We start from the raw sequence: 11,832 nt of genomic DNA, 5'->3' as shown, positions 1-11,832 counted from the left end.
TAATTCACTTAATATTTTCATCCAAATAGTATAGTAGTTTGCATTGTTATCTTAGAAATTAGAGATTCCGATATTCATTTGGAGATCCTATCTCATTCTTCCTCTTTTTGCAAGCTTTAAGTATTTCATTAACAAGCCATGAAATAAGATTAATTACATTTGTTCTTTGCTTTAGGAAAACCATATTGAGACTATCAGCTGTGAAAATTTGGAAAATCTCTGTGTTCTTCTTCTTAATAAAAATCAACTGACTTCTTTTCATGGTTTGGATGGCTGCACTAATATTCAAAATCTTGAACTTTCATATAATAAAATCACTAGAATTGGTGAGAACAATGAAATTTTTTATATTTAAATAGTTACTTCTCATAGTTGTATTTTGTTTCATTTACTCATTTTTTAGAATAGCACACCATCACTAATTTGCATATTTTATTTATATTATTGTTATTTAATATTTTGTCTAGATTAGGAAAATGAAATGACTTTTAATGTATATAAAAGGAATATGTTCCTGCCACCTGCAAGTGGGTAGTAGCCACTTAAGTTAGTACGTTCTCTTCTCTGTTCCTTTTCCTATAACTAGTAGTGATCTGAGCTCCAATGGGGAATATAACCAGTATGGTGCCATGATATTTTTGTGGATCCTATGCTTTCCACACTTCTCATCAGCTGTCATAACTATTTCTGGTAAATCCTTTCATCACTACTCTCCTTGGCTACATACATCACTTGTACTAACCTTTCCTTCTTTGATAAGGCTGCTAATACCACATGAAAGAATTCATCAGGTGGAATCTCTCTAAACTTCTTGGTCCCTCCATGGCTACTTCTGCATATCTACATAACTATATGTACTTCCTTCATCATATCTTATACTCCATATAATTTAGCAATGAAAATATCTTCTCTTGTTTAAGTCCAGTCCTCTTATTTTCTATGAATATTTACATCATTCCCCTCCGAGACCTTAATCCATCTTTTTTCACCTGCCTTCTGTCAGATTCTTCCTATCACTGTGCCCTTCCTCTCACATTTCTAAAAAACAAACAAACAAATTTTCCTCTTACCTCACACTGGGTTCTATCATTGCCTCATCTCTCTTACCTTTTGTTGTCAAGTTTTGGGAAAGAGATTTCTGTTCTTGCTTTCACCTCTTACCACCTGACTTCCCTCTACCACCCACTGAAATTCAGCTTCAACTTACTTCTACATCGCTTACAGTATGCTAATTCTAAAATTAAAATCTCATGGTATTACTCACTACCTAGCTTAAAATCCTGTTTTTTAATTGTTTAATTTGTTATGAGATCTCAAGGGCCTTGCTAGGGGCTTAATAATGGTTAACAAAGAATCAAGGGTTGCCAAAAAGTAAGGGACCTGATAAAAACTTTATTTTGACACAATACAAATGGCTAAAATTTTGAGGCCCCCAAAGGGTACCATCCTGTCCTCCTTCCCTGTCCAGCAATTATTAGGAACTGTGATCTGGACTGAAATATCAGGGAGTAGAATGGGAGTAGACAAGGGAATAGAAGTAAACCTACTTCGTGTGTTTAGTTCTACTACTTATGCCTTCTTATTATTAGTTTTGTTTGTTTGCTTATATTTTGTTTTTCCTTTTTTATTGTGGAAAATTTCAAACATTTACAAAAGTAGAATAATATGTGGAAATTCCATATACTCACTAGTTATAGTCAACCTTTGCTTCATTGTTACCTTTTTTTGTTTTTTATTTTACTTTTTCTTTTTTAAAGCAAATCCCCAAATCATGTATTCTATCCTTTCATACTTTAGAAAACAGTTTTTAATAATATGATCCTCCCTTAATCACAATGCATTATAACATTTAATAAAATTAATAGTGATGTCTTATATCAATTGATAATCTATAATTCAATTTTCCTAATGTCTTCAAAAGTATCTGGGTTTATTTGAATCAAAACATGAATAATGACTATATATTACATTTACATAGGTCTTTGAATCTGTAGTGGTCCTCCTATTTTTTTTTTTCCACGTCATGGATTAGTCCTGTATTGACTGATTCTTACAGATTGTCCTGCATTCTAGCTTTGTCCATTTACTTCCTTTTAGTGTTACTAACATTGTTTCACTAAGCCCTGTATTTCCTATAAATGCAAGTTAGCTCAAAAGGCTTGATTAGACTCAAATTCAGCTGCTTAGGCAGGAATTCTTCATAGATGGTGTTCTGTGCTTCATGTTCCTTTATATCAGCAGTCATGCAGTGTTTGACTATTTACTTTTAATGATGAGTTGAGTATTGGGTAGCGCTGGTGATAGCCTAATTCTCCATTACAAAGTTCTCCATCAACCTTTCATCTAATGTTCATGCATTGATTAATATGGCCTGAGTCAATTAATGCAATAGGGGATGTGAAAAGTGAGTTTTCTAATTTAAACATTTCCTCCACATCTTTTAAGTTGAAAATATATAATTAATTAGAACTATTTGGTCATCCTGAGATAATTTGTAGAGGAAAGATAGGGATAAATGCTTACCTATTGACAAATATTTAAAGTAAGGGCTGAGAGGCCCTAGTTACTTTCATTCGTGCCAAATGTATTGGTTTGTTTTATTTACTTTGTTTTTGCATTTGTTCTGTCTCTGTGTCTCTGTGTTCTTATGAACTTATGCATTTTTATACTTCAGAATATTTAGTCAGTTATCTTATTATTTTTTAATAATCAAATTGTCCTGTCTTATAAATATGAATTAGAGATATCAAATATTGATATAAACTTTATAGTTGTATTCTGTTTCTCCTCCAATATAGTCTTTGGTTTATGGCACCATTAACATAACTATTTGCTGTATCTTATCCATAAAATAGCTTCAAAACAACAATGCCAATATTACTACTGACAATAAAACTTACGAAATTTAATCTTTCTTTGCATTTCTCTGTCTTTTCACTATGTCCCCCAAAGGGATGTAATTTAAATAGTATGTTCTAAAATCATTTGAAATATTTTATCTTTGTTATTATGTTATGAATCTGATGTATAATTAGTTTACTTTTCCCATTTGATTCAGTTTTATTTGTAATATACAAAATAGATACATGATTCCAAACTGAAAGCTACATTTAAAAAAGTATTCTCAAAGAGATGTGCTTCTATCCCTGTCCTTTTCTCTCTGTTTGTCCATACATGGATGTTTTTGTATAATATGGCACATATGTGACATATGTATAATGTGTATAATATGTATATCACATATTTGTGTATATCTATATACATATATACACATATCTAAAAAACACATGTACATATGATAATCCTTTTTTCACAAAATGTAGCATATTTTAAGTACTATTTTTTGTCTTGCTTTTTTCATTTAACAACATATTATGGAGTTCATAACACTCTTTTCCATGGCTGCATAATATTCTGTTGTGTGAATGGACCAGAGTTTATTTCCCTGTTGCCTGTTGCTGGATATTGGATCATTTCCAAACTTCCACATTGCCACAGTGAATATCCTGACACATATGTGATTTCATGCTTCATTAGATATATCTTTAGGTTAATTTCCTGCAATTAAATTGTTGGACCAAAGGATATCTATAATTTAGGAAGATAGGCCCAGACTCCCTTTATATAGATTGTGCCATTTTGCACGCCTACCACTAATGCGTAATACCAGTTTTTTTCTGTTTTCTTGTGTTTATTATGCTGTTCTTTTCTAATTTTGAGTTATATATTTAATTCAATTATTTTTTATCTTTTTTTATTTTATTGGCATAAATACTTAAATCTATAATTTTTCCTCTGAGCAATGCTTAGTCTACAATGTCTGATATATACATATTTTCAGCAGTTGCAATTTTAGGTTGTCTTATCTTTTACTTAAGATTCTAAATTCCCATCTGGAAAGGCCATTTTTTTTTGTTACTTTTTTCTAGTTTTATTGCATTATAGCCACACAATAATTTTTGTACCATTTCTGCTTTTTGGAACTTGCTGTGGCTTTCTTGCTAATATGATATGTGGTCAATTTTCATGAATGTTTCATGTGTACTTAAAAAGGAGGCAGTTTCTTAATTAAGATACAGAGTTTATCTTTTCATTTACACTTCTACTTTAGTGATCTTTTGTTTTAGGTATTCTGTCTACTTGATCTACTTTGGACTGGAGGAGTTGAGCTATTTTAAATTACTCTGTTATTAATGTGTTATCAATCAGCCTATTTCTTTTTTTCTATCCTTTGGTTTCTGTTTTATGAATGTTGCTGCCATGCTGTTTTGTAGATAACTATGTTACATTTATTATGAATTTTAGCTTTGAATACTGAAAGTTTCCTTATGTATCTCTTCAATGTCTTTGAAACTAAATTCTAGCTTGTCTGATATGGCTTATTTCTGTTTGCATTTGTCTACGTGGCCATATTTTTTATTTTTAACCTTTTTAATCACTTTGTTTTAGGTATTTACTTTTATACAGCATAGAGTTGGGTTTTATTTTTTGATCCTGGCTTAAAAGTTTTTCTCTCATGTAGGCCATGACTATATGGATTTATTAATTCAGTTTATGTATTTCGTTTCAATTCTGCCATCCCCTCAGGATGATGTTCTCTCTTTCTGGAGACCATGCATGGGTGCTTCCACCACTTGGAAACCTCCACTTCCTATTTATCCATTTAGTTTGATAGGATACCCTCTGCACAAGTGTGGAATCGGACTGGGTTATGTTGGTTCTGGGTACTTATCACTCCACTTACAAAAAAACTCAGGTTATAATTTCTTTATTTCCCATTTATACTGGAAGTATAAGTTGTGTGTATTTTTATGTATGTTGCTCTTTATCTGGAAGAGGGAGGTAGAGAATTGGATCCAGGCGATCACCATCATCTCCCCTTTGTTTGTCAATATGGGAAAAGTAGATTTGTTTTCACAAAGTAAGCTTTGTTTTGCAAACATTTCAAGGTACACTTTTGAAAATCTAATATTCTTTCATATATTGATTTGCCTGAGTTCCTGTTCTTTCTGCTTTGGGGCCACCCATGACTTCTCCCATATGAAAATACTGATACTTTTGATGCAAATATTTTTACTTTAAAATATATAAAGAGATATTTTTGTTGTTGGAATGAAGGCCAATGCATTGATAATGTAGTTACTATATTGGCACACAGTGAAGCAAACTTTAAAAAAAAAAAGAAAAAGCCTGTTTGTAAAAAAGAAATGTTTAAATTCCCATTTACTTCATCTTCATTGCCAGCAGTGCTGTATGGGATTTTTTGTAAGTAGTGTATTTCCTGGGATAGGATATCAGTAAGATTTATGTGAAAACTGCCATAGTATTAATTGATGAACCTGAGGTATCTCTGTGTAGTACAGAGCAAACAAGGTAAAAGACTTCTTTGCTGTCTGTTGGGTACAATGAAATCACTGTATTTATTGAGTGTGAGAAGAGTACACGTGAGAAAGTAGATTTTCTGAAGACCAGTTGGAGTCTGTTTTTCATCTTCAGGACCTGCTTAGAGATTCTGGTTGAGTAAGTGAAAAACATAGATTTTGTCTTCCAATGATATATTGATGCTAAGAACTCTTATGAAGGGGCACAAAGATAGATTTGTATTTGTAAGTTAATAAGTTACTATTTCATGCTGTATTTCTTACAGAGATGAAATAAAATTGGAAGCAATGCTACAATATTTTACATTTATAGTTTCAAGTTTAATTTGCTTCTAATTCTTACTAAGCTATAAGCACTGCAGTAGTTAATATGTAATATTAGCTCTAATTACTCTTTTTATTAGAAAACATTAAATACACATTTTTATTTGATCGATATTCTTTGCATTTAAGTAAATGGGAATAGCAACTGCATAAATCTCTTTAAGGCAATTAATTTGAAATTAGTTATGCTGAATGTTTTCCATTCTAATTAAACTATATAATTGTAAAAATAAAAACAATGTGAAATATTTGTGACCACTTTTCTGACACACACACACACATACACACATATATATGTATATTTGGAATAAAGTATTATTTTTCATTTATTGAATATTGGATAAAATGAAAATAAATATGATGTTAACATTTAAGAGCTAATAATTATCTTTGTCCTCTCATTCATGAAGGTTCTGTTTGTGCTACTTTAGGAAAATTTTAATCTACAAAAAATATTTATTTAATTTCAGCAATCAATTTGTTGATTTGTAAATTTTAGGTCATATATTCCTAAAAAATATCATTGGAAATAGAAGAGATGCTAAGAGATTTTTTATACTACTTTATTTTTCGGATAATATTGCTTTCTGGAAAAGTGACACTAGTATTATAAATACGAAAGGTATTGAAATAAATCAACATTTTCATATAGGCTTGATTACTGTGTCATGGCTCATAAGGGAAACGTACCTGAAACAATTCTTGCTTCTAAATATTGTCTGTGAGTCTTTGGGGGAATAAACTAAATAAAGTAAAATAAAAGAAAACTCTAGACATTTTGCTTGTAGAAATGTTTTTCACTATTATATATTTAGTGAATTTTTGGAATCCACTAGATGGTGCTAGTATACTTTTTAGTTTTGAAATGCAACACAATGCCTAGTATAAGTCTGAAAGAGAGCTTACAGATCTGCCAGTCTAGGCCACTTAGTTTACAGATGAAAAAACAGACCCACATAGTTTTCATTTAACTCATGGCAAAGGTGTGGCTGGAATCCAAGTTTTCTGATTCCTGTTTCAGTGTCCTTATTTCTATGCAATGTCCTTATTTCAGTGCAATTTCTACGTACGATCCTGAAGTACTTTTGCACTGAAATTCAAAATCTCAAGTGCACCTCAGCATATTTGTATATATAGATGAAAAACTATCAGCCATAGCAATCCATGAGCAGTTGAAGAAGGTAGATTTCTGCCAACATTTATTTAGTGAAAACTTCCATCTTTACTTTTACTGTTCATTAGAGGATTTTCTCCCCTGTGGCAGGAATGTTTTATTGACCACTGGCTCATTTCTGTGGGAAGAATTATTTGAAATAGACATTTGTAGCAAGTGCTAGTTTGGCAATGGGCAGGAGCCCTATGAGAAGTAAACAAACACATTTGGTTTAAGTTTTATTTTGTTGCTCATGGGAAACTTTAAAAGAGCTATATAAGAAATATATTTAAGTAGTAAACTCAAGATTATTTAAGCTATTCTTTATACTTATTATTATATTTAAGTCCTTTGAAAAAGGCTCTGGAATATTTTTGTGGCTATTGTTTCTTTTGTTTTGAATGGGGAAATAGAAGAAATGTCAGATGTTTTGACAGGGGAAGAATAATTTTCTCAGAGGTGTTGAGGAATTAATGGTATATTAAGATAAAACTTGTTACAAGTCTGTTTTGCTCAATGCTCATCCTTCCTTTGACAGTAAAGAATTTGTAAGATTAAAAGACAAAGGGTAGCAAGTAACTCTTCTCATCTAGATCTTGCCCTTTATTCCAAATGCACTTACCAGATTAAATAACTATTTAATGAGTTGTATATAGACTTTTTTGAATGTGTATTAATATCCTATTCCTCCTTCAATGTTCAGTCCATAATCTGCTCTCTCCAATGCCTTATTTGGCCACCACAGATTTGTGGTCTTTAAATTCCTTGTTTTATTGAGGATAATTGTTAGAAAACAATAATAGCTGTCATTATTAGTACCTATCATGTAAAAGTTCTGTATAAACTGCTTTAAAATATTATTTTTAATTGTCTCCATAATGTGAAATCACTCTCAATTCTACAAATAAAGGAACTAAGGCTCAAAGAAGTTAAGTAACTTGTCTACATTCACATAGGTAGCTTTGTAATAGCCCTGTTTTAGCAAAACTCAGGACTGCCTACCTCAGAGCCTACTCATTTTTCATTATGCTGTGTGGTACTAATAATGTTACTAATAATGTGGCACTAATAATGTACTAATAACGTTATAGTCATAGATAAAAAGCTAAATAAATAATTCTCATGATGATTTTAATTCACTCTCTTTATTCTTATATCTGATTTTTTTGCTCAATAATATTTTTGAGGCCATTCTATTAATATTTTTGTTGAATTGACCAATTTTATGACTTTTAAATGTCACTTTTCATCTGTAGTAAAACTTTTGCCTTAGTCTTCTGTGTCTGATATAACCAAACTTGCTTTCTTTTGGATGCAGGACCATTGTACACTCTTAAAAATTATTGAGGGCCTCTCTCAAACAGCTTTTATTTATGTGCTGTACAGCTATCAATATTGACAGTATCAGAATAAAAAACAAAAATTTTAAGTTTTCATTTATTAATTCGTTTAAAACTTCAAGTAATAAAGTATTTGCACTCATACAAATTTTATAAATATTAACTATATTTTCTAAACAAAAAGCTATAGTGAGAAGAGGGGCATTGTTGCACATATTTTTAAATCTCTTTAATGTCTGGCTTAACACAGGACAGCTGGGTTCTCATATTAGACTCTGCATTCAATTTGCTACAATATCACAAGTCATGTAGCCTCTGGAAAACTCCACTATACTCTGTTGAGCAAATGAGAGCAAAAAAGGCAAATAGCATCTTAGAATGATTATGAAAATAGTTTTGACCTTATGGAAACTTTAAAAGCATTTCTTGTGGTGGGGGGGTGGGCGGAGTCTCTGGACTTCACTTTGAGAACCACTGGTTTAGTGTCCACAAGATATATCTTTTTCTATCCTTTTAATTACAATATTTCTACAAGTTGTTTTTGGTTTGTGTCTTTTATGTAACATGAAAATTTGTTGTTTTTTTCATTGTTTTACCTAGGTTGACTTACAAATTCTAGCTTTGATTTGTAGCCTTTAGTCTCTAGTAATTAATTTGGTATGATCAATAATTTAGAGTAATCATTGATATATTTGAGTTTAAATCTAGTATTTTACTATTTGACTTTATTCTTCCTGTTCTGTTTATTTTTTTCTTTTCTTGCCCTCTTTTGGTTTGATTGAGGTTTTAAATTATTTCATTTTTCCTATTGTATTACCAGTTATATATTATTTTACGATTCTTTTTGTTTACCATAGATATTATATCAATAGTAGTATAGTATTAATAATACTATGTTTATAGTACCATACATATTGTAGTACTACTATGTAGAAATATAAGATAAACTTTCCATTACTCTTTATTCCACCTTTTATCTACAATGTTCCTTCTGCCCAAAGAATATGCATTAGTAAGCTGGGCATGGTGGTTCACACCTGTAATGCCAACACTTTGAAAAGGAGGTTGAGGTAGGAGGCTTGCTTGCAGTTAAAAGTATGAGACCAGCCTGAGCAACATAGTGAAACCCCACCCCAACATAGTGAAACCCCACCTCCCCCATCACCAGACATGCTAATTAAATTTTTTTAATTAGCCGTGCCTGGTGATGCACAGCTGTAGCCCTAGCTACTCAGGAGGCTGATGTAGAAGGATCACTTAAGCCCAGGAGTTCAAGACTGCAGCGAGCTATGATTGGGCCACTCCTCTCTAGCCTGGGCAACAAAGCAAGACCCTGTCTCAATAAAAAAGAATATGCATTAGTATTTTTTTCAATGCAGATCTATTGGGGATGACTTCTTTCAGATTTTATTTGGTTAAGTATATGTTTAATACATACATGCATACACTCACCAATGAACACACACACACATAGACACGTGTAAAAATATTTGAGATATAGACTTACCATTTGGATAGCAATATCTGCATTGTAAATATTTTCCATTGTATTCTAGGTTTCCTGGCTTAGCTTGATCCTTAGAAGACAATTTCTTTTCCTCTTTTTGAGATTTTTTTCTTTGTCCATTGTTTTTATCACTTTACTCTGAAGTTATTATTTGTGGTTACCTTAATATTCACTCTGTTAGAGTTCATTGTGCCTCTTAAATTAAAGGGTTTAATATATTAATGGATATAATTATTATATATGATAATATATAGGATATAATACATATTTTATATAGATAACACATATCCTATGATTCCTTGATACTCTTATAATTATTAATATATTCTTATAACTCTTACATTTCATTTGTGTCTCTCTGTATGTAGCTCTGAATATATTTTTGTGGCTCAAAACAGTTCCCTAGTTCTTCGGCTTAATATAATGGTCAATCCATCCATGAAATTTTTGCTTATAGTTATTGTAGTTCTGGTTTTAGAATTTCTATTTGTTTCCTTTATTTAGCATTCAATTCATATTTTTATAGTATCTCTGACATTAGTTATTTCTTTTCTTCTGCTACCTTTGGGTTCAGTTTGCTCTTCCTTTTCTAGTTCCTTGAGATGTGTCATTAGATTGTTAATTTGTGATCTTTCTGTCTATTTCATAAGCATTTAAGGCTAAGAATTCTCCCCTTAGGACTGCTTTTGCTGATTCCCGTAGATTTGAGTATCTTGTGTCCCCTTTGTCTTTCAGTTCAAAGAATCTTTTGATTCCATCTTAATTTCATTATTGACCCAATAATTGTTCAGCAGCAGGTTGTTTAACTTCTATTACCTTTGTACTTTTTGTACAATTGAATGTTTCTCTTGGAGTTGATTTTAGTTTTATTCCACTGTGGTCCGAGAAGATACATGATATGATTTCTATTTTTTTGAATTTGTTGAAACATGTTTGTGGCCTAAGATATGATCAATCTTGGAGAATTTTCCATGTGCTGATAAGAAGAATATATACTCCGTACTTTGGGGTAAAATGTTTTATAAATGTCTTTTAGGCCCATTTATTCCAGAGTCCCACTTAAGTTCAGTGTTTCTTTATTTATTTTCTGCTTGGATGATCTGTCCATTTCTATCAGTGGAGTGTTGAAGTCCCCAGCAATTAGGATGCTGCTGTTTCTATCTCGGCTTAGATCTACTAGGGTTTACTTTATGAATCTGGGTGCGCCTGTGTTAGGTGCATAAATAGTTAGGATTATTATGTCTTCTTGTTGAATCGCTCCCTTTACCATTATGTAATGACCATCTTTTTCTTTCTGTACTAGTTTTGATTTAAAGTCAATTTTATCTGATATGAGAGTGGCTACATAGCCTTTCTTTTGGTTTCCATTTGCATGGAATTTTTTTTATTGTTCCATCCTTTCATCTTCAGTCTGTATGAGTCCTTGTGGGTTAGATGTATTTCCTGGAGTCAGCAGATACTTGGGCTGTATTTTTTTATCCATTCAGCATGCCTGTGTTTTTTAAGTGGAACATTCAGACCATTCACATTGATTGATAGAATTGATATGCAGGATGCTATTCTGTTCATCCTGTTGGGTGGTACCTTATTGCTTTGTTTTATCCCTTGTGCTATTTTTTATATGAGCTCTGAGCCTTAGCTTTTGGGTAGTTTTACTCTGGTGGGTGTCTATTGTACTGATCCATGTATGGTGAGGTTCTGAGTATTTCTTGCATGGCAGGTCTGGTATTGAAAAATTCCCTCAATGCTTGTTTGTCTGCAAAAGTCAAGAAGTTCTGTCTGTATTGTTTTTTAATATGTCTTTGGTGACATATTAAAAAAGATATTTAATATGTTTTTAGTGAATTTTTCATTCATTTCCTGAATTTTTTTTTCTGGTTTCTTTGAGTTGGTTTTCCATTTTCTCTTGGATTGCATTGAGCTTCCTTATAATCCATATTGGGAATTCTTTCTCTGCCATTTCAATATTTCCATTTTGGTAGGTATCCATTACTAGAGAGCTGGTGTTCCCATCTAGGGATGTCCTTTCACTCTGATTTTTCATACTTCTGAGTTCTTTTACTTGTTCCTTCTCATCTGGGGCAGCTGTCATTTTTTATTTTTAGATTTTTTTTTTGTTGTTTAAAT

General features: G+C 31.7%; 1 protein-coding gene across 3 annotated transcripts in view; it reads left to right on the top strand.

The window, feature by feature from the left end:
- The window catches only part of LRRIQ1 (leucine rich repeats and IQ motif containing 1), a 175,616-nt gene that overhangs the window by 25,003 nt on the left and 138,781 nt on the right, over positions 1 to 11,832 (top strand). For all 3 annotated transcript variants that reach the window (XM_045553288.1, XM_045553289.1, XM_045553291.1), the window contains exon 10: positions 176 to 326. In XM_045553288.1, coding sequence (XP_045409244.1) covers positions 176 to 326 — 151 coding nt within the window. The remainder of the gene's footprint in view (positions 1 to 175; positions 327 to 11,832) is intronic.

This window comes from Lemur catta, chromosome 6 (assembly GCF_020740605.2).
Source record: "Lemur catta isolate mLemCat1 chromosome 6, mLemCat1.pri, whole genome shotgun sequence".
Lineage (NCBI taxonomy): Eukaryota > Metazoa > Chordata > Mammalia > Primates > Lemuridae > Lemur > Lemur catta.
This window is presented reverse-complemented; position numbering and strand designations above follow the sequence as displayed.